The 19,653-nt window shown below is 39.9% G+C and overlaps 1 protein-coding gene across 1 annotated transcript in view; it reads left to right on the plus strand.

Annotated features, from left to right (window-relative positions):
• LOC136877829 (adhesion G protein-coupled receptor E1) overlaps positions 1-19,653 on the plus strand; it is a 1,255,385-nt gene that overhangs the window by 1,193,344 nt on the left and 42,388 nt on the right. The window contains exons 5-6 of the mRNA XM_068228756.1: positions 13,543-13,805; positions 13,995-14,159. Coding sequence (XP_068084857.1) covers positions 13,543-13,805; positions 13,995-14,159 — 428 coding nt within the window. The remainder of the gene's footprint in view (positions 1-13,542; positions 13,806-13,994; positions 14,160-19,653) is intronic.

The following is a 19,653-nucleotide window of genomic DNA, read 5'->3' on the forward strand; positions in this document are numbered from 1 at the left end:
ACAGAACCTAACTGTAATCTGATAAAGGCATAATCTCGTGCTTACAAACATTCTGAAGCATGGCGGTCCATGTCGTCATATCTCATTTTGAGAGCGTTCTCAACGAAATGTCGTCACGTCAGATCATTGGAATGTGCCAATAATGTGGGCCACGAACGCTGCGAGATACGATGACCGGCGGGCACGGGATTCTAATATTGCTTGAATGTCTGCGACGCTTCCTCTTACAAGTAAAAATATGAAAAAATATATACCGCGCATGTGAACCGAACAAGGGCCTCTTCAATGAATGGAAAACGATTGGTGCTCAAATTCATATAATTTGCCACGTCACTCAAATGCCAGACAAACATCTTGGGTCTACAGTATGTTTGCCGAGCCCTCAACCCAAAGGCTAGTTGGTATCCTTGAAACGGAGTAATAGAGAAATGAGAAGCGACGTGGTTTCCCGTTTTTTCCACTCTGAGCCAGAACATGCTACTGCCTATCAGTCTGATAAGCCCGCTGAAATGTGTACACCAATCGACCCTATGAGTGACACTTTTACAACATACATCCGAGGGGCCGACTGCTATAATTTAGCTTATAAACTTACATACAGTCCGATATGTGTTCAAGAAGAAACCGAACTTTTGAAATAGTGCGCCAACCGGCAGAGGGAGCGCGCCGCGGCAACTGAGGCGCACGTGGTGGTAGGTTTGGACAACAAACGCCATTTGCCGCGTTTCGCTCTGACCATTAGTTGGCGAGCTACAGCCGCTGAAGTGAACAAATGCACAAGCTGTTCGTCGGATTAGTGCGAAAATGACAATGAAAGAGCTTTTGAACAACCTGGGATGCATCGACTTATGTCTAGCGCCTGACAATGTGCAGCCACTCGACTAAGCTCGGTCCGTCGCTTACGAAATACAATATGGCGGGCAGTTAACAGTCGTCATGGTACTGCGAAATCTTTATTGAATTCTATTATGCAATTCTCGAACGTTGTTCGAGAATTGAATCTAACGTAGATACATCTAACATCGCATAGAACTGTTTTATTTATTTCAACAGTCTCTATATTAGCTATCAGGGCGTGTGAAACTAGATAGTATGCCTGGATATTACAGGTTCTTCCAATTTCTAACAATAAATATTGAGTGGACGGAACCGCATTGGAGCTTACTACACTCGGATAGGGAATGTAAGTCAACTCCAGATTACATAAGAAGTTAAGATAACAGCAGACGGCTTCCGACTTCAACCCAATGTTTTTCGAGGAATTTCAAGTTCAACAGTGGTATGTGCAGACAACAGCATCAGACATGTTATGCACAAATAACATGAAGAAGAATATAATCAGCGGCGATATTATAGTTCAATTCAAGTTCATGCCAAAATATTTCTTTATTTAGATCAAATTTTCTGTACAGGTAACAACAAATCTCACAGAGTATATTTTAGTGTTAAATTAAAGTACGGTCATGTTAGTTCATTGTGACGTAAAGTATAGTAATGCATTCACTTTTCTTCTAATAATAATAATAAGTTATTCTATTTCGAAGTACAATCCTCAATTGTGGAAATGCAACAGTAATCTACAATTGTCCTGATCCATATTCCTGTGTACTGCCAGATGTGTGAGTTTATCACCTCATGCCTTGAGAATAATAGAGATAAGGGGCATGCTCTCCCAATTTTGTTGCTTATTACAGCAACTAGCGCTCAACCAAGTAATAGTATATTGTGCGAAGGAAATTAATAGTAGGAGTAGTTACGTCACAAATAATATGGCGATTACAAAATGGGGAAACAAACGCCAGCATCGCGAAGGAGTTGGATGTATCACACTCAACAACTTCTACAATTTGGAGAGACAGAAGTAACATCTCACTTATTATCCAAGACCGTGCGTGACATTATTGATCAATTTACATTGTTGCTACTTCTTTCCTCACTTATTTTTTTTCGTGACATATTATTGATGTACGTACTGTGTAAACATTAGAAGAAATGTTTCTCTCAGTCCCACTCCACAAATACCGTATTGCAAATGCAGTACTTAATTCACTTATGCCTCTTAAGGTTTTCACTTATTCTGTTAATTAACCGTGTAAGGCCCGCATTCACCAACGCGAGTAAAAGCTTTTATGTTTAACGCTGCGTAAACCGAGATAGCAGTTAAGTCACCAACATCATTATCTCGGATAACGGATATTGTCTCGGTTCAAAATTTTACCGGAGACTGGTTGGCCAGTAAAATGGTAAATCCAAGATGGCTGCTCGTAGACGGCTGGAATATTTAAATGCTTGAGAAAATCACAGCGACGAGTAATATGATCAAGATTATGCAATTAATAAACGTCCTAGGTAGAGAAAAGTGCGCACGACATATTTCGAGGACTATGGCACTGATTTTCAGACACATTTTAGATTATCTAAAGCTTCGACATTGTCAGTGTTATCCATGATCGAACATAACCTGGAATTCCCAACACACAGGCAGGCCTAAAATGAATTCTCGATTACAGCTTATATCTTGTACGGTACACGACTGGGTGACTTTAAAATGAAGAATTAAGGAATACTGCCTTATATTTTGAGTGAAATATACAATGTGTAGGCTATAATTTGTGTTCTTATTCTCTATTATATTAATGCTTTCTGCCACCAAATTCAATAATTTTTCACTCTCTTGGAAAGTCATGCTATGCTTCTTTCTTCGTTTCGGCTCCATAGTCGACATAATTTATGCAAATTATTTGCAAACCCGAATGAAATCAAAAACTTGTTTACATTTCGATAGTGGCGGCAGCACGTAGTCATTTGTTTCTCGTGCTTCAGTATGGAAAATTTGAGGTTCAAACTCAGATTGAAACGAAAAATTAGTTTTGGTAAACCTAGATAATAAATTCTGTGGTAAGTACAGGCCTGAGTGTGCACCCTAAAACTTAGAGATATTATATTTCAGCAGCAACAACAACAACAACATAATCTGTTTGCACGATTATCGCCTGTAATGGCCATTAACTAACTGACAAGAAAACTCTTTCATCTGGTCGTAACTACAAAGACGCACACACGAAATTCCGTCAGTTGTATACACTGCTTTATTTACAAATTATATACGCGTTATACACACAGTAATGAACTGCTATCTTGAACAAAACACTGCTACGAAGAAGAAGAAGAAGAAGAAGACTGCGACATTACATGTCAACCAACTACCAACACAACAAAACCGCAAAATGAGTTCACACACTGAATTCGACGAGCGACTTCCATTAACAAGTCTCGCTAACAACTCTACACCGGCTCTTTATATACCTTGCCTGGCCAGGCTTCTACAAAAGTATGACACAACATGTTTTCTCGAATTTCCTCGAGTCTCCAATAACCTATTTACAAATTAATATAACATTCTGTATAGATTTAGTAACAAGATAGCTTGTTCTGGATTATTACCCTGCGTTGCACAAAATTACATTGGATTTATACATCATATTTACAAATCTGATGTATAAATCCAATGTCTTATTTACAGTCCGGCTCCATGGCTAAATGGTTAGCGTGCTGGCCTTTGGTCACAGGGGTCCCGGGTTCGATTCCTAGTAGGGTCAGGAATGTTAACCATAATTGGTTGATTTGGCTGGCACGGGGGCTGAGTATATGTGTCGTGTTTATCATCATTTCATCCTCATCACGACGCGCAGGTCGCCTATGGGAGTCAAATCAAAAGACCTGCACCTGGCGAGCCGAACTTGTCCTCGGACGCTCCCGGCACTAAAAGCCATACGCCATTTCATTTCATCATATTTACAGATGATAATAATAAATGATACACTATTAATTACGTGTTCTTACATCAAATAAACTCTTATTAATATACATACAGCAGATGTATTCGTAAGTACGTAAATAATAACAATAGACGTAAACAACTTCATAGCCACACCTCACAAGTAATAATAATAATAATAATAATAATAATAATAATAATAATAATAATAATAATAATACCTACTAATCGAGCTTGATATTCCACTATTAACCCATGGGCCATGGGTTTAGAGAATTGTTTCCGAGTTATACTAGACCATTACACCTGCATCATTCTCTAACTCCCATTCGATTGAAATTTGGTACGACGACTTCAGTAGGAATATTTTATTCAGCCATATCAAAATTATATGCCCAATCGTATATTTAGTTCCGGTTTTGTGGTGTCAGTTTGCTCATTTAAGCACCGCATGGGCAGGAGTGAGTGGCGGGAAGCAGGTAGAAGCGGGGCGGCCGGCCAGTTCATGTGCCACACTCTCACTCTTTCTCACTCGCACACACAATATTTCCCTAGCCTCGGCTTCCCGCAGCTCATTCCTGTCTATGAGATGCTCAAATGAGCAAACTTCGACACACCAAAACAGGTGATATATATAAGTATGATTGGGAATCTAATTTTGATATGACTAAATAAAACTTTTCTACCGAAGCCACTGTACCAAATCTCAATCAGATCGGAGACTTACAGATGAACGAGTTTCCATGACAATATAACACTGCACATTTTACAAAATAATACATGCCCATCTGCGGTAAATACGTGCTTTCCAAATTCATTCACTAGCTCAGTGAAAGGGTTTCCTTGTGAGTACGGACAGGAAGTTTGATGTTACAGTGAGTTTCCCTCATCGGTTGGCCGGCAGGCGCGCCCAGCTTGTCTGCCTCCCGTTGACTCATCACTCCCCGCTCCACGGCACAGCGACAAGGAGAGGACTTCGCTCACTTTATCCGTGCATGCATGAGATAACAATTAAAATTAAGAAAATAAGAATTAAGAACATTAGTAATTAAGAAAATAAGCTCGTACCTTACGGCAGGAGATGTTGGAAATGTTCTCGTCCTTGTATGGTTTCAATTTTAACATTTCGTAGCCCGTCATGCTGAGCTTTTCAAAACCGCAGCTTCTTAACCAAGTCGTCTTAGGGATTTTATAAGCGCATGTTCTAATCTTTCTGCGACTTCATTCACGTTTTCATCGTTATGTAAATGCTTTTAACACTTCGCTTCTTATCGCGTAAATAACCAGTTCCTCCCAATTTGTTTACGAGTTTCCGTACGGTCTTTCTATGTGGAGAGTGTACACCTGGACATTGTGTTACAAATCGCCTAACGACTTCCCTATAAGACTCTGTTTTACAAAATGATCGTACGTAAATACCCTTTCCTCTACCATGTACACAAGTGGAGGTATTATGAGAATTATACCCCGAAGTAAAACTTCACAACTCGAGAATAGTTGGAGCGACAAATCAACTTCTAAGCACAGACACGAAGTGCGGGCATTCCCGTGCTGGCGCTGCGCTGTGTAGCGGGAAGTGATGAGTCAACGGGAGAGCAGATAAGCTGCGCGCGCCTGCCGGCCAACCAATGAGAGAAACTCACTGTACAACAGCACATTAAACGAGAAAAATACCTCAAAGCTCCAACAAGTGTCCCCACGTTCTTCGAGGACAAAGTGCTGTCACTACATCCAGCAAATTATTATGTCCATATTTATACACAATTCTAAATAAATTAAGAGACATTGAAAATGAAAATCTACAGCCTGTTTCCAGTCACTCCGCCGGATAAAGAATGAATTAATGAAGCGGCGAGGATAGGAATTGTGCCGGCTGCCGAAGCCTGTCGCACTCCTCTGGAGCAATGAATAATGATTGACACATGAAATGAAATTATAGTGGAGAGTATTGCTGGAATGAAAGATGACAGGGAAAACCAGAGTACCCGGAGGAAAACCTGCCCCGCCTCCACTTTGTCCAGCACATGCAGTGACCGGGATTTGAACCATGGAAGGCAGCGTTGAGAGGCCGGTGTGCTTCCGCCTGAGCCACGGAGGCTTCTAAATTAAGAACTTGTATTTCTATAAAAACAACAGCCGTGGAGTGAATAGAATAGGGATATATTTTTTTAAACCCAGAATTCGGTTCAGTCAAATATTTTAAAGTCATTTTAGTTACTTTACTTTGTATCTTTGTTCCTTAAATTTAAGGGTATTTTTTCAGTCAGTGATATTACGTCAATAACATCCTCCCTTCATAGTCATGACATAGAGGTGAAATACCAGAATCAGATTTATTCGTAGTGTGCTCAATATTTTAGTTTCATTATTACTTGCAGCCGCCTTGTACGCTATTCTCGAGTATATCGCTTTAAGAGGATCGATGGTGGGGTAAAAACTCCCTCACTCTGTCACTTCGATCTCCACTGAAAGGCCTAACTAATTACAATATGTTCTATTTGTACTATATCTGCAAAGGATCCAAGATAATACGACCGACCCACCGCGTTGTATCGAACGGTAACGAGTTCCTTTCATCTCGCCTTTTTTTAACATTATTTTTCGTTTCAAGCATAGACCTTTTATTCCACCTTCTATGAAGCTAAAAATAATCTCTCTAGTTCCGGTCTAACTTCTGTGTTGCTTCAATCTTGTTAAAGTACGTAGTTTCTCTTCGCTTATTATGTTTTATATTTCTAGTCTATTTTTTACGTCAGTTATATCATTTCTTATGTATGTAGTTCTGGTATAAACATGTAGAATACAGGTTATTTGGAGCGAAGTCAAAGACACTATTGAAATGAAAGTTCTACGAGTTTGAGAGGTTCGGAATTCAATTATATCTGAGGTTTGGCAGTCGACTATAGCCCTTGTAACGAGCAGATATACCAGGGGTAGGGGAGTATGTAGGTGTGCATGGATTATAAGTGGGATACAAAAGAATGCCACAAGTACCAACATACACCTTTCCGATTATTAGTTATGAATGCACTTGATGAATTAAACTTACAATTAAGACGAACACAAACACGCAGACTCCGAGCCGGAGAAATTAAGTTAAAATCCCCGATCCGGCCGGGAATGGAACCCGGGACCCCAGTGACCAAAGGCCAACACGCTAACCATTTAGCCATAGAGCCGGATGAAGTCAAGTCCGAAACATCGTGCCACAAGAGTACGTTATTGCAAATGATTCTTTCAGATGGTAAACAGTACATGACTCATGAGACTCATGTCACGTAGTTTGACTTTACACCGACATGCAATTTCACAAAATGACCAGTGCCGGTAGCATGAGAACCAAGACTAATTCACAAAACTCCACGCCAGTTCCAGAAGTAGGTGTGTCATGCCCTAATACAGCAATAAGAATTATAAGGTTAATTTATTTTAATGTGCCATTAATTCCGGCCTATATATCGATTTCTTTCTTTCTTTCTTTCTTTCTTTCTTTCTTTCTTTCTTAATCTGTTTACCCTCCAGGGTTGGTTTTTCCCTCGGACTCAGCGAGGGATCCCACCTCTACCACCTCAAGGGCAGTGTCGTGGAGCTTCAGACTCTGGGTCGGGGGATACAACTGGGGAGGATGACAAGTGCCTCGCCCAGGCGGCTTCACCTGCTATGCTGAACAGGGGCCTTGCGGGGGGATGGGAAGACTGGAAAGGATAGACAAGGAAGAGGGAAGGAAGCGGCCGTGGCCTTATGTTAGGTACCATCCCGGCATTTGCCTGGAGAAAAGTGGGAAACCACGGAAAACCACTTCCAGGATGGCTGAGGTGGGAATCGAACCCACCTCTATTCAGTTGACCTCCCGAGGCTGAGTGGAGCCCGTTCCAGCCCTCGTACCACTTTTCCAATTTCGTGGCAAAGTCGGGAACCGAACCCAATACCCACTATGTGAGGAATACCAAGGGACAGTTCGGATCCCTGTGATTAGTACACCTATATGAGGAATCCCATGGGTTTGTGTTGCCTATGAGTGGCGCCATTATGTGAGAAACACTATTACCTGTGTGACGTACATTACTTGTGAGTAGTAGTATAATATGTGGAACACCGTTAGTCTACGTTACTTGCGAATTGCACCGCTACATGAGAAATGCCATGGTTCTACTTTCCTAGCGATAAGTACCATTATGAGGGGCCATTGACATGGATTTTGGATCCCTTTAGACAGCATGCATCATCGATTCAGGATTGTGCTTTGGAAGCAGTCCCTTGGTCAGTATATAATATTGTTCCTAGATAGTTTCTGGGAAGGTGAGGGGCATTGCGGGTCGGATCTACTCATTGTTTTAACTTCATAATCATTGTTCATCATCGTTTCTTTGTATTCTAGTCAGTGGATTGATTTTGGAATTATTTTTAACTTTCAGTGTTGTCAGTTGGGACTGCTGATTATTTTAAATTCATATGCATCCATTCATTGTTTATCATCACGTTTTGAATTCTGGTCAGTTGATGAATTTTGGACTTTTAAATGATCACTACATTTCGTCTCATTTCTTACCATTAGAGTCAGATGACCTAGATATTAGGCCCCTTTAAACAACAAGCATCATCATCATCAACGACCTATTTTGACAACACTCGTGCAAGACAATGAGGTCAAGTCCCATTCTACACAAACCAAAATCATAATGAATTTTTACACCAACTCAGGGACAAAGGAGACCTGGGTCATCGCTGAAACACTTCATGTCGATGATCCAAAGAAACGATTACTTGAGTTAGGTAAAACGGAATTACAAGAGGGCAAACCACATGAATAAATTAAATTAACATAAGTGAAAAGGTTTTAAAAAAGAAAGGTTTGCGTCCAACAATATGATCTTAACTGAAACATGAAAGAATTGAAAGAATGAACCCTGAGGTAGCCAAATTTCCCAGTCGGGGACCGAAGCACGAACAAGTCCGCTCGCTAAGGTGGTCAGACGAATAAAGACCAAGAAGCTACATTGCTCCTACAGAAGGAGCAGAGAAGATCCAGAAACAAGAAATAGTGGAATTACAAGGTAGACCTGCAGAATTCACTCTTGGATCTAACGTTCACGAATTACAATGTTGCTTATTCTAACCAATCACGACGTTCTTTTTTCTTGCTGATGCTGTAATATTTTAAATATTCTGGAGAAGTCCAGGCTTACGAAATCGGAAACAATTTTTGCCGAACTATAGTATGTTCCGAGAGATCCGAAGCAACAGATCAAATTTTGCACAACATCCAAATATCTTTTATACAATGAAACAAATAAGAGTTTTTAAAACAGTCAATTTAAAATTTTGTGGATAAGTCCAAAAAGAATAAAATTGTATACATTTCTTATGCAATAAAATGAGAAAGTTCCAATGAATTCCCACTGCTGTCTTCCAGCGGTTACAATAAACATTTTGATACACTACTGTAGTGAACATTAAAACAAGAATAATAGTTCAACACCACCTTTCCAATACTTATCTTTCCTATATTTAGGAAATAAACATTACAACAGGCGCTGTAAGATGGGACATGTTTCGCTTAACAGTCGTAAGCATCATCAGCCGAAAATAAATCTTAGCCTAAAGTTAGGTCAGGGTCCTGAACCTAGTGTCCTTAACATATATGGCACCCTAAGAATCAGCATTTATATTTATAAAATGAAAATAGGCTTAAAACTAGTGTGAAAAAAACATGGAATGTTACAACATGGCTAAGAGAAAAAAACACAATCGAGTTGAGACAGAGGATAAGAACAGAAAGTAGGCTACAATACAGAGCTGGTAGTGAAATAATGAAAATCATTAGGATATCATTGTTACCAGTCAGTCAATCAGAATGTTCAAACATAAAAACAAGAGTGAAAATATATAAGAGTGTTCATCATGGCACTACCAGCTCTGTATTGTAGCCTACTTTCTGTTCTTATCCTCTGTCTCAACTCAATTGTGTTTTTTTCTCTTAGCCATGTTGTAACATTCCATGTTTTTTCACACTAGTTTTAAGCCTATTTTCATTTTATAAATATAAATGTTGATTCTTAGGGTGCCATATATGTTAAGGACACTAGGTTCAGGGCCCTGACCTAACTTTAGGCTAAGATTTATTTTCGGCTGATGATGCTTATGACTGTTAAGCGAAACATGTCCCATCTTACAGCGCCTGTTGTAATGTTTATTTCCTAAATATAGGAAAGATAAGCATTGGAAAGGTGGTGTTTAACTATTATTCTTGTTTTAATGTTCATATCTGATGTCCAATACGGTCTACAATGGGATTTATTACTTGTAACACTACTGTAGTCCAGAATGGGCTGAATGGTCCGTGTCAAGGCTTTTAGTTCTAGAGTCCTCGGTTCTATTCCTGGCCGGGTCGGAGATTTAATAGTTGATTACCCTGACTTAGGAACCTAGTATTTTTGTTTGCCCCAGTACGTAGCTCTGCACACGCCACACTTCCAACCATCATAAAATCATGCAATAGTGATTACGTCCCTCCACATAGGTTGGCATCTGGCCGTGCGACACAGTTAGCACCCGCGCACCCACTATGGTGGAGGAAAAGTGGCAGCAGAAGACACCGATCAAAATCCTGATATAGCATATACAATGTTACCTTACGTGGTATTACTGAGATCAGTATGATTACGTTAGCTTTAATAAGAATAATAAAGATAATAAATCTCATTTGTTTTTACGTCCCACTAACTACTTTTACATTTTTCGGAGACGCCTAAGTGCCGGAATTTAGTCCCGCAGGAGTTATTTTACCTGCCAGTAAATCTACCGACGTGAGGCAGACGTGTTTCAGCATCTTCAAATACCACCGGACTGAGCCAGGATCGAACCTGCCAAGTTGGGGTCAGAAGGCCAGTGCCTCAATGATCTGAGCCACTCAGCCCGGCAATACTCTGATAAAGATAATAATCTAAGAATGTACATATATGAGTATCAAACATGAATGCTATTGAAGGAAAATGTATAGCTACAGTACGTATCGCGTGCCTTAGATGCATACAGTAAGTTCGCAGAAGTAGATTTTCAGTCAAACTCTTGATGGGTCGCCAACCTATGTGTGGGTAGACACTCGTACGACTAGTTCTATGACTCGTTCTATGGGGATTACCAGTAACGAAATTCCACAGTTACTTGCATTTTCTTTATTGCATTACTTGGGGCTTTCTCCTTTAAAGTAGATTGTTCCGCTGGACAAATAAATCAGACAAGTTGCCGACACAACGGTAGTTTGTTATAAGGGACGCTCAAAAAGTTTCCGTTCGACGGCCGTACAGTCCTGAATCGGGATGCCCACCCGGCAACATCGCCGTGAGCACTGAGGCACTCATCCCACCGACGCACCAGTTTGAAGATCTCCGTGTGGGAAGAACACCGTGTGCTGCTGCACATGCTCGTCCGACAGGAAACGTTGACCCTTCAAGGCCTAACTCCTGCCGGATAATGTGTTGCATGCTACCAAAGCTGATGTCGACATCCATTGCTAGCGCACGAATCGTTATGCTCCGATCCGCCCTAATCGCCTCATCCACCGCCGGTTGTTGTCCGTAACGGATGAGGTTGGCCTCTCAGATCAACCGGCATCTTGTGTCGAAACGTGAGCCGCACGGAAACTGGTGCACCATTCCACATTCCACAACGGTGATTTTCTACATTCTTCATTCTCCGATGGATGTCCACTTGGTGTTTGTCCTTCGGCAGCCATAAACACAATAACAACACGTTGGTCCTGTTTGGACGCATTTGGTAATAACGTCGTCACAGTTCACGTGGCCGCATTTAACGCACGCGCCTCGGGACGACACGACTGCCACACTAGCATGTCCGCTACAGTAACGCCCTCAAACGGAAACGCCTTATATTTCAGGCCTTGTACTGGGCTGTATGTACAGCCCACCTGGTGCTCGTGTCCGCCTCCGTAGCGTAACAGTTAACGCGATTAGCTGCCGGGTTCGATTCCCGGTACTGCCAGAAATTTAGGAATGGCAGGACGCACATCTCCGAACGAGGATATGAGTGTATCTTACCTGCTGGACATGATAGTTAAGGCGTCAAGTCTATATGGTCTGAGAGGGGAGTTAGCCGGTTCGAGTCTCGTTGATCGAAAACATTTTCACAATCAGAATGTTGTCCGGTATACAACTGATAATCTCTAGACTGCGTGCGAAACGCCTGGATTCAGTTCTAAAATGGAGGGCACATGGCGCTCTTGATAATTCGTCCGTCAGATGGAGACGTTAAGGCTTGAACAAACCCCTTGGTCCTGTTCGATAGGAGTGGACTGTGATGTGCCAGCACCGCCTTTCACCCTCTCCATTTTAATAATAATAATAATACTTTTACGTCCCACCAACCACTTTAACGGTTTTCGGAGACGCCTAGGTGCCGGAATTTTGTCCCACAGGAGTCCTTTTATGAGCCAATAGATCTACCGACATTAGGCTGACGTATTTGAGCACCTTCTAACACCATCGAACCAGTGAAGTTAGGGTCAGAAGGCCAGTGCTTTAACCGTCTGAGCCACTCAGCTCTCCCTTCTTTTTAAAAATATTTTTTACACTATCATATATTATCACATACCGAGCTTGATAGCTGCAGTCGCTTAACTGCGGCCAGTATCCAGTATTCGAGAGATAGTGGGTTCGAACACCATTGTCGGCAGCCCTGAATATGGTTGTCCGTGGTTTCCTATGTTCACACCAGGAAAGTGTTGGGGCTGTACCTTAATATTTTTTTTCTATTTGTTTTACGTCACACCGACACACATAGGTTTTATGGCGACGATGGGATAGGAAAGGCCTAGGAGTTGGAAGGAAGCGGCCGTGGCCTTAATTAAGGTACAGCCCCAGCATTTGCCTGGTGTGAAAATGGGAAACCACAGCAAACAATCTTCAGGGCTGCCGACAGTGGGGTTTGAACCCACTATCTCCCGAATACTGGATACTGACCGCACTTAAGCGACTGCAGGTATCGAGCTCGGTGTTCCTTAATTAAGGCGACGGCTGCTTCCTTCCCACTTCTAACCCTTTCCTATCCTATTGTCGCCATAAAACCTATCTGTGTCACTGTGACGTAAAGCAACTTGTAAAAACATATATCACGTCATTCATTTCATCTCATTAACTCCTCTGATGTGGTTGACGTCAGGAAGGGCATCCGTTTGTAAAAACTCACCACGAAGATTCCTCTCACTTAATACCAGACGCCGCCATAGAGAAACGGGACAAGGGAACACGCACATTGAGCTGTATATAACCATGCTGTATAATGAAAAACTGATTTCCCAGACCCTGAAGACTTCATTCAAACCTTATTGATAAAGTCCACAGGGCGACTGAATTTTTTTAAGGACAACCGCACGTATTGGGTCATGTCCGTCAGGCCCAGTACCACCGATGTAGGCTCTGCAATGACAGTTCGAATCCCGTTTGAAATGAGCTCGATGTTCTACTCATATTGGGTTTATTGACGACATGCAGAACACACACCCATCTCATAGTTTGATGTGCTACAACATCCAAGCCGTGCATTTCTGGATATGGGTTCCTTCTTGAAAACGGATCTGTTTGCCTTCCCGCATAACATGCTAAGCTTTGTCGGTGTTTTTTGGGACACCTTGCATACCTCACTTGTAAGGGTGTATGACATCTTGGTCATACTCTAACCCACTAAAGGAAATGATGCACTGAGTTATCATTTTTGTTTGGTGCTGATAGCATATGGTCTTGTTGTAGGTTATATAAATGTGGAGCCAGGTGTCATCCCAGACCCCGGCTTACAGGACAGCCCTGGTGATGAGATTCATCTGCGTGATGGACCAGAGGACTTAGATGATGTTGGCCCAGAGCCAGACGATGAAGAGGAGGAAGAAGAGGAGCTAGAACTTCCAGATGACAGTTTAGCTGACACTGATCTTCATGACCATGATCTAATTGACAGCGTCATGTATATCTACTTTGGAGCACCTGGCCGGTCAGATGGAGGTGCTGGCAGGCAGGTAAGTGGTCAGCTTGAATGTGAAATGATTCCTAGACGTCTAAGATATATAATTAATCATACTTGACAAAACTCGAGCTGTGTTGCAATTAGGAAATAAAGTGATTTATATCATCAATCAGTTACTTTAGCAGTCTCTTATTAATAACAATCATTAAATGAATGAATATTTTCTACACTTTGTCCACAGGTGCTTATTGTTGGTTCAGTCATCTCACTCATTGCACAGTTCCTGGCTCTGATCACAGTGTTCCGACGACTGAGATCATCTCCAAGAGATCACGCCACTCTCACATTACTCAACACAGAGCTCTCCTTGACACTCAGCAATCTGGTGTTCATGTTAGGAGTGCAGGTACATTTGATATTTAATTTTAAGAATCAATTATAGCATGCATTTGGGATAAAACTGTCAGTACCAATGCATTGCAGAATCATGATATTCCATTAATAATAATAATAATAATAATAATAATAATAATAATAATAATAAAAATCAAACAGAGCAAGATGGCCATGTATTTAGGGACGCGTAGTTGTTAGCTTGCATTCAGGAGATAGTGAGTTTGAACCTCAATGTCGGTAGGCCTGAAGATGGTTTTCCACGGTTTCCCATTTTCACGCAAGGCAAACGATGGGACTGTATCTTACTTAAGGCCACAGCCACTTCCTTCCCACTCCTATCCCTTCCCTACCCCATTGTCACCATAAGACCTACTTCTATCAACGCGAAGTAAAGCCAATGTACATAAATAAAATTGTAGGGTTCTGCTGTCTGTAAATGTGTTTATTTTGCCAATTTTTCAGATATTTATCCATTTTAAGTCAACTCAAGACCATATCAGTGGCTTTTAGTTTTCGTGTCAGTTTGTCTGTCTGTTCCTCCATCACAGTGAACTTCACATTTAGACTATACTCATCTAGGAGCAGGTTTTGATATGCATACGATTTTAAAATCACGGAACAGACTGGGAGTTTATAGGGAGATCAGATGAGTTATTTCTCATTACTGATTTTCTGTTCAATATGTGAAACATCCCCTCATTTTAAACATTTTTTTTAACTGCATAATTTTGCTTACTCATCAAATGACAGAGAGAATTACTATTTTCTGCAAGTTTCATGCTTTGCATTGAGTGATGGACACCCTCGCAGATGAACAACGAACCTGCTGGTTACCATGACAACGTCCCTGGCTGCTTCCCAGCAGCAAAATAATGTAATGCATTTTCGTCAAGGCGTAAGATACGTCAAGCTGCCATTCTGCGTGATATTTGCACAATATTGTTGGAGGTAACAATCGTTTTCGTATACCACTAAGGATGGCTGTTAATGTTTCAACAGTACCGCACAGTGTAGCCCATTATTTCACACTGTAACATGTTTTCTGGCATTTGCTATAATTTTTATTCTATTTCTCTTCTACTTCTTTTTTCTGCTTTAATTTTTTGCCTCTGCCTTGCCTCTTTAGGCTTAAGTAATAACACCAAAAGTCATCTTTTTATCTGATTGCTTAATAATCCCTGGACCTAAATTTCTGCTCTGTTACTGCTTTCTTAAATCTGTAACTCACATCATCACAATTTATTGAGGGACATTTCATTTTCCAATACATCACTTGGTATTGACGTATTCATCCTATCCGGCTGTTCTCAGTTATTATCATATTTTTAATTAATGTTGATTTTCTTGGCTGCATTTACAGTAATTTATATAGAAATCCATATACAGTGTGGAATATATTATAGATAAGAAAGGTTCCACCTTATCAATACAAGTTTTATTTATATAAGATCCTACTTACAGTACTGGTTTCGACTTTTTATACAGTCATCCTCAGTTGTACATTAGTACCTTCACATAAATCAAAGATGGTTGATATGCCTTGCCTAGTAGAAAAGTCATAAAAATGGAATGTGTCTAATGTTCAAATTGGGCATGTTTCAAAGTAAACAATCTAAAAATGAGTGTGGGTGTAACTTATTTTAAAAGTACAAGTACATAAACACTTTAACTTTAATCCATTATAATGACTAGGAACACTTCATTAAAATGAGTTTAACATCTTGCGTTTGTCGATTTTCTTATTTTTATCCGATATAAATGGAGAATGTCCGTGCTTGTATTCATAGGCGGTGCTCTCTTGGGGTTCTGCTATATGTTAGGCTTATCCACTAGCATGATTAATAGATTCTTCAGTTATTGATGACAAGTCTAATGTGTAACCAGAGGTAAATATGTGCAGCTGTGATTGAATGTTGCCTTAAAGTATTAAAATACAGTCTGCTTTTGTTCATAGGTGTCAATTGCAGAATGGAGGCTCTTTTCTCGTCTATAATTGCTGATGTATGTTATTGCTGTCGTGGTTGGGTTGCGTTAGATCTGGCTGCCTGGCGTGTACTGCAGTATTTTAATATGTGATTTTAATATGTACTATATATTTTAAAGTTTTTATGTACCTGTACTTTTAAAATAAGTTAATCCACACGAATTTTAGGCCTAAAGATACACCCAAACTCATTTTTAGATTGTACATATAGCCAGCTTTTACTTTGAAACATGCCCAATTTGAACGTTAGACACATTCCATTATTATGACTTTTCTACTAGGCAAGGCATATCAACCAACTTTGACTTATGTGAAGGTACTTATGTATAGCTGAGGATGACTGTATAAAAAGTCGAAACCGGTACTGTAAGTAGGATCTTATATAAATAAAACTTGTATTGATAAGGTGGGACCTTTCTTATCTATAATATACAAGAACCATCAAAACGGAAAATGAAACTAATAAATCAAGATACAGTGTGGAATACCGTAGCGAAGATAAGAGAGATCCTGGTTACTATTTAATTATTTCTGTTCAGGTTTTCAGGATCGTTAAATAAAAATTACTTCTCAGAGAGGTACCTGTGGAGTGTTTTACTCTCGACTAACTTTATTTAACATCTATTTACAGTTACTTACAGGCGCACTCGAGTTTGAGTTTTCCACTTCATGCAGTTTGTACTTGCACACTTCATCAGACACACACCGTTCTCTGACATGTCAAACTCCTGCTATCCAACATGACCTCTCATAGCACAGTGTCATCCCTGTGCTGAACTCCACGCACTCCCAAATGACTAGTCACTGACTCATGACCATCTTATACTGCCTCATGCTCACACACTACTGACTCCCACCTCCAGCTTCACTCTTTATATAGGCCCGCAAAAGATTCTTGAGAAATTATCTCACAGTGTCTGCTTCTAGATCATTCTGGACACCTTTCCATTGCTGCCCATTCCAGTATCTTATAAGGAGCTCCCTTATCACGAACCTCAATACTTCGTCAGGGCTATTGTTTTACGTGCCGCTGGCCTCATCCCTGTTGTCACTGCTGCACTGGCATTGTAGCCTTCCACTAGTGCCACTCCCCTTTTGCACTCTTGGCCTGTATTGCAAGCTGTCCACTTCATGGCCGTATCGATGAGTATAATCAACAAATTAATCTAAAAAGCCACCTAATCGATACTTTATTTCTTTTGCCTTTGGCAAACTTAAAAATACATTAACAAACACAGTACATGTTTCGACCATTTAGTGGTCATCTTCAGCTGTATATAAAAAATCTTAGATGATAACATTTAAAAGCAAGCACATTGGATCTTAAAACTATATCCCATGGGAATCCAAAAACTATTGTTCTAGATGCTTTAAATGAAATGGAAGATGGGTGGGGGGGTTGGGGGTAAGGAGATTTATGTGAATGATACTTAAATTACGGTATCGTTTACAATTGTGTTTAAAAACTTATATGATGAAAATCATATTTAAAATATTTAAAAGCGTCTATGGTAAAATTCTTTTTGATAACATTAGGTGGCGTGAATAAAAAGTTCGTGTTTGTAATAATCTTCAGGCATTTGTGAGAAAATAATAACTTAATTAAAATTCGTGTCTGTGGTAATGTTAAACACTTTGTTTTTAATAAACATACTTTAAAATATTCTAAAGTGTCTATGGTAAGGCACTTATTCAAAAACATTTGTGCTTGAATGAAAGTTTATGTCACAGGCACCAGTCTTCAGGTATTTATTGTTTATATTTAATAACTTCCTTGAGTGATATTCTTGTGGTTAAAAGACCGTGTTGACTGTTTACCTTCGGAGAATTGCTCTTCGGAATGTGATAAAAGAAATTGTGTTAGTCGTTTAACTTGCTAAAACCCTGTGGTGGCTTCTGTTATATAAAATGGCGATCTGATTCGGGCAGCTTGCCTCGCGATCTGTAACCAGCAGGAGATCGTAATATATTAAAATATGACATATGATAAAAGTAAAAAGCTCCGAATTCTAAATAGATAGCGGGAAGATATTTGCATTCGAGATTGCGTGGCCTTGACTTACCTTATCTGGCAAATGTTTAATCCACGTTGCCTTGGAGAACTGCCTTCGTGCACAACCTAGTGTGATAGCGGTGTGACATGGTCTGATTGTTCGTGGAATATTCCGGAGAAAGGGGAAGTAGAGTTGTGTCGTCATCTAGTACGTCTCAGACCATGTCACACCGCTATCACACTAGGTCGTGCACGAAGGCAGTTCTCCAAGGCAACGCGGATTAAACATTTGCCAGATAAGGTAAGTCAAGGCCACGCAATCTCGAATGCAAATATCTTCCCGCTATCTATTTAGAATTCGGAGCTTTTTACTTCTATCATATGTCATATTTTAATATATTACGATCTCCTGCTGGTTACAGATCGCGAGGCAAGCTGCCCGAATCAGATCGCCATTTTATATAACAGAAGCCACCACAGGGTTTTAGCAAGTTAAACGACTAACACAATTTCTTTTATCACATTCCGAAGAGCAATTCCCGAAAGGTAAACAGTCAACACGGTCTTTTAACCACAAGAATGTCACTCAAGGAAGTTATTAAATATAAACAATAAATACCTGAAGACTGGAGCATATGACATAAACTTTCATTCAAGCACAAGTGTTTTTGAATAAGTGCCTTACCATAGACACTTTAGAATATTTTAAAGTATGTTTATTAAAAACAAAGTGTTTAACATCACCACAGATGCGAATTTTAATTAAGTTATTATTTTCTCACAAATGCCTGAAGATTATTACAAACACGAACTTTTTATTCACACCACCTAATGTTATCAAAAAGAATTTTACCATAGACGCTTTTAAATATTTTAAATATGTTTTTCATCATTTAAGTTTTTAAACACAATTGTAAACGATACCGTAATTTAAGTATCATTCACATAAATCTCCTTACCCCCAACCCCCCCCCCCCCCCAATCTTCCATTTCATTTAAAGCATCTAGAACAATAGTTTTTGGATTCCCATGGGATATAGTTTTAAGATCCAATGTGCTTGCTTTTAAATGTTATCATCTAAGATTTTTTTATATACAGCTGAAGATGACTACTAAGTGGTCGAAACATGTACTGTGTTTGTTAATGTATTTTTAAGTTTGCCAAAGGCAAAAGAAATAAAGTATTGATTAGGTGGCTTTTTAGATTAATTTGTTGCTCTTGGCCTATATCAAAATTCCTATGTTTCATACTACTCTCCAGTGATGAGCCATATCTGCTGTCAGTGATGTAGAAATATATTGCAGTTGGCAGTCTGATTGCTCAAATAAGATGATTTCATGTTTAAAAATTGTCTTAAACAGATTCCAATTATCTTTCTTTCTTTCTTAATCTGTTTACCCTCCAGGGTTAGTTTTTCCATCGGACTCAGCGAGGGATCCCACTTCAACATAAGATTTATTCTGAAGCCTCCACCTTATCAATACATTTGTTTACATACTATCATTCACAGTACCGGTTTCGACCCT

Source organism: Anabrus simplex, chromosome 7 (assembly GCF_040414725.1).
Source record: "Anabrus simplex isolate iqAnaSimp1 chromosome 7, ASM4041472v1, whole genome shotgun sequence".
NCBI classification, from domain to species: Eukaryota; Metazoa; Arthropoda; class Insecta; order Orthoptera; family Tettigoniidae; genus Anabrus; species Anabrus simplex.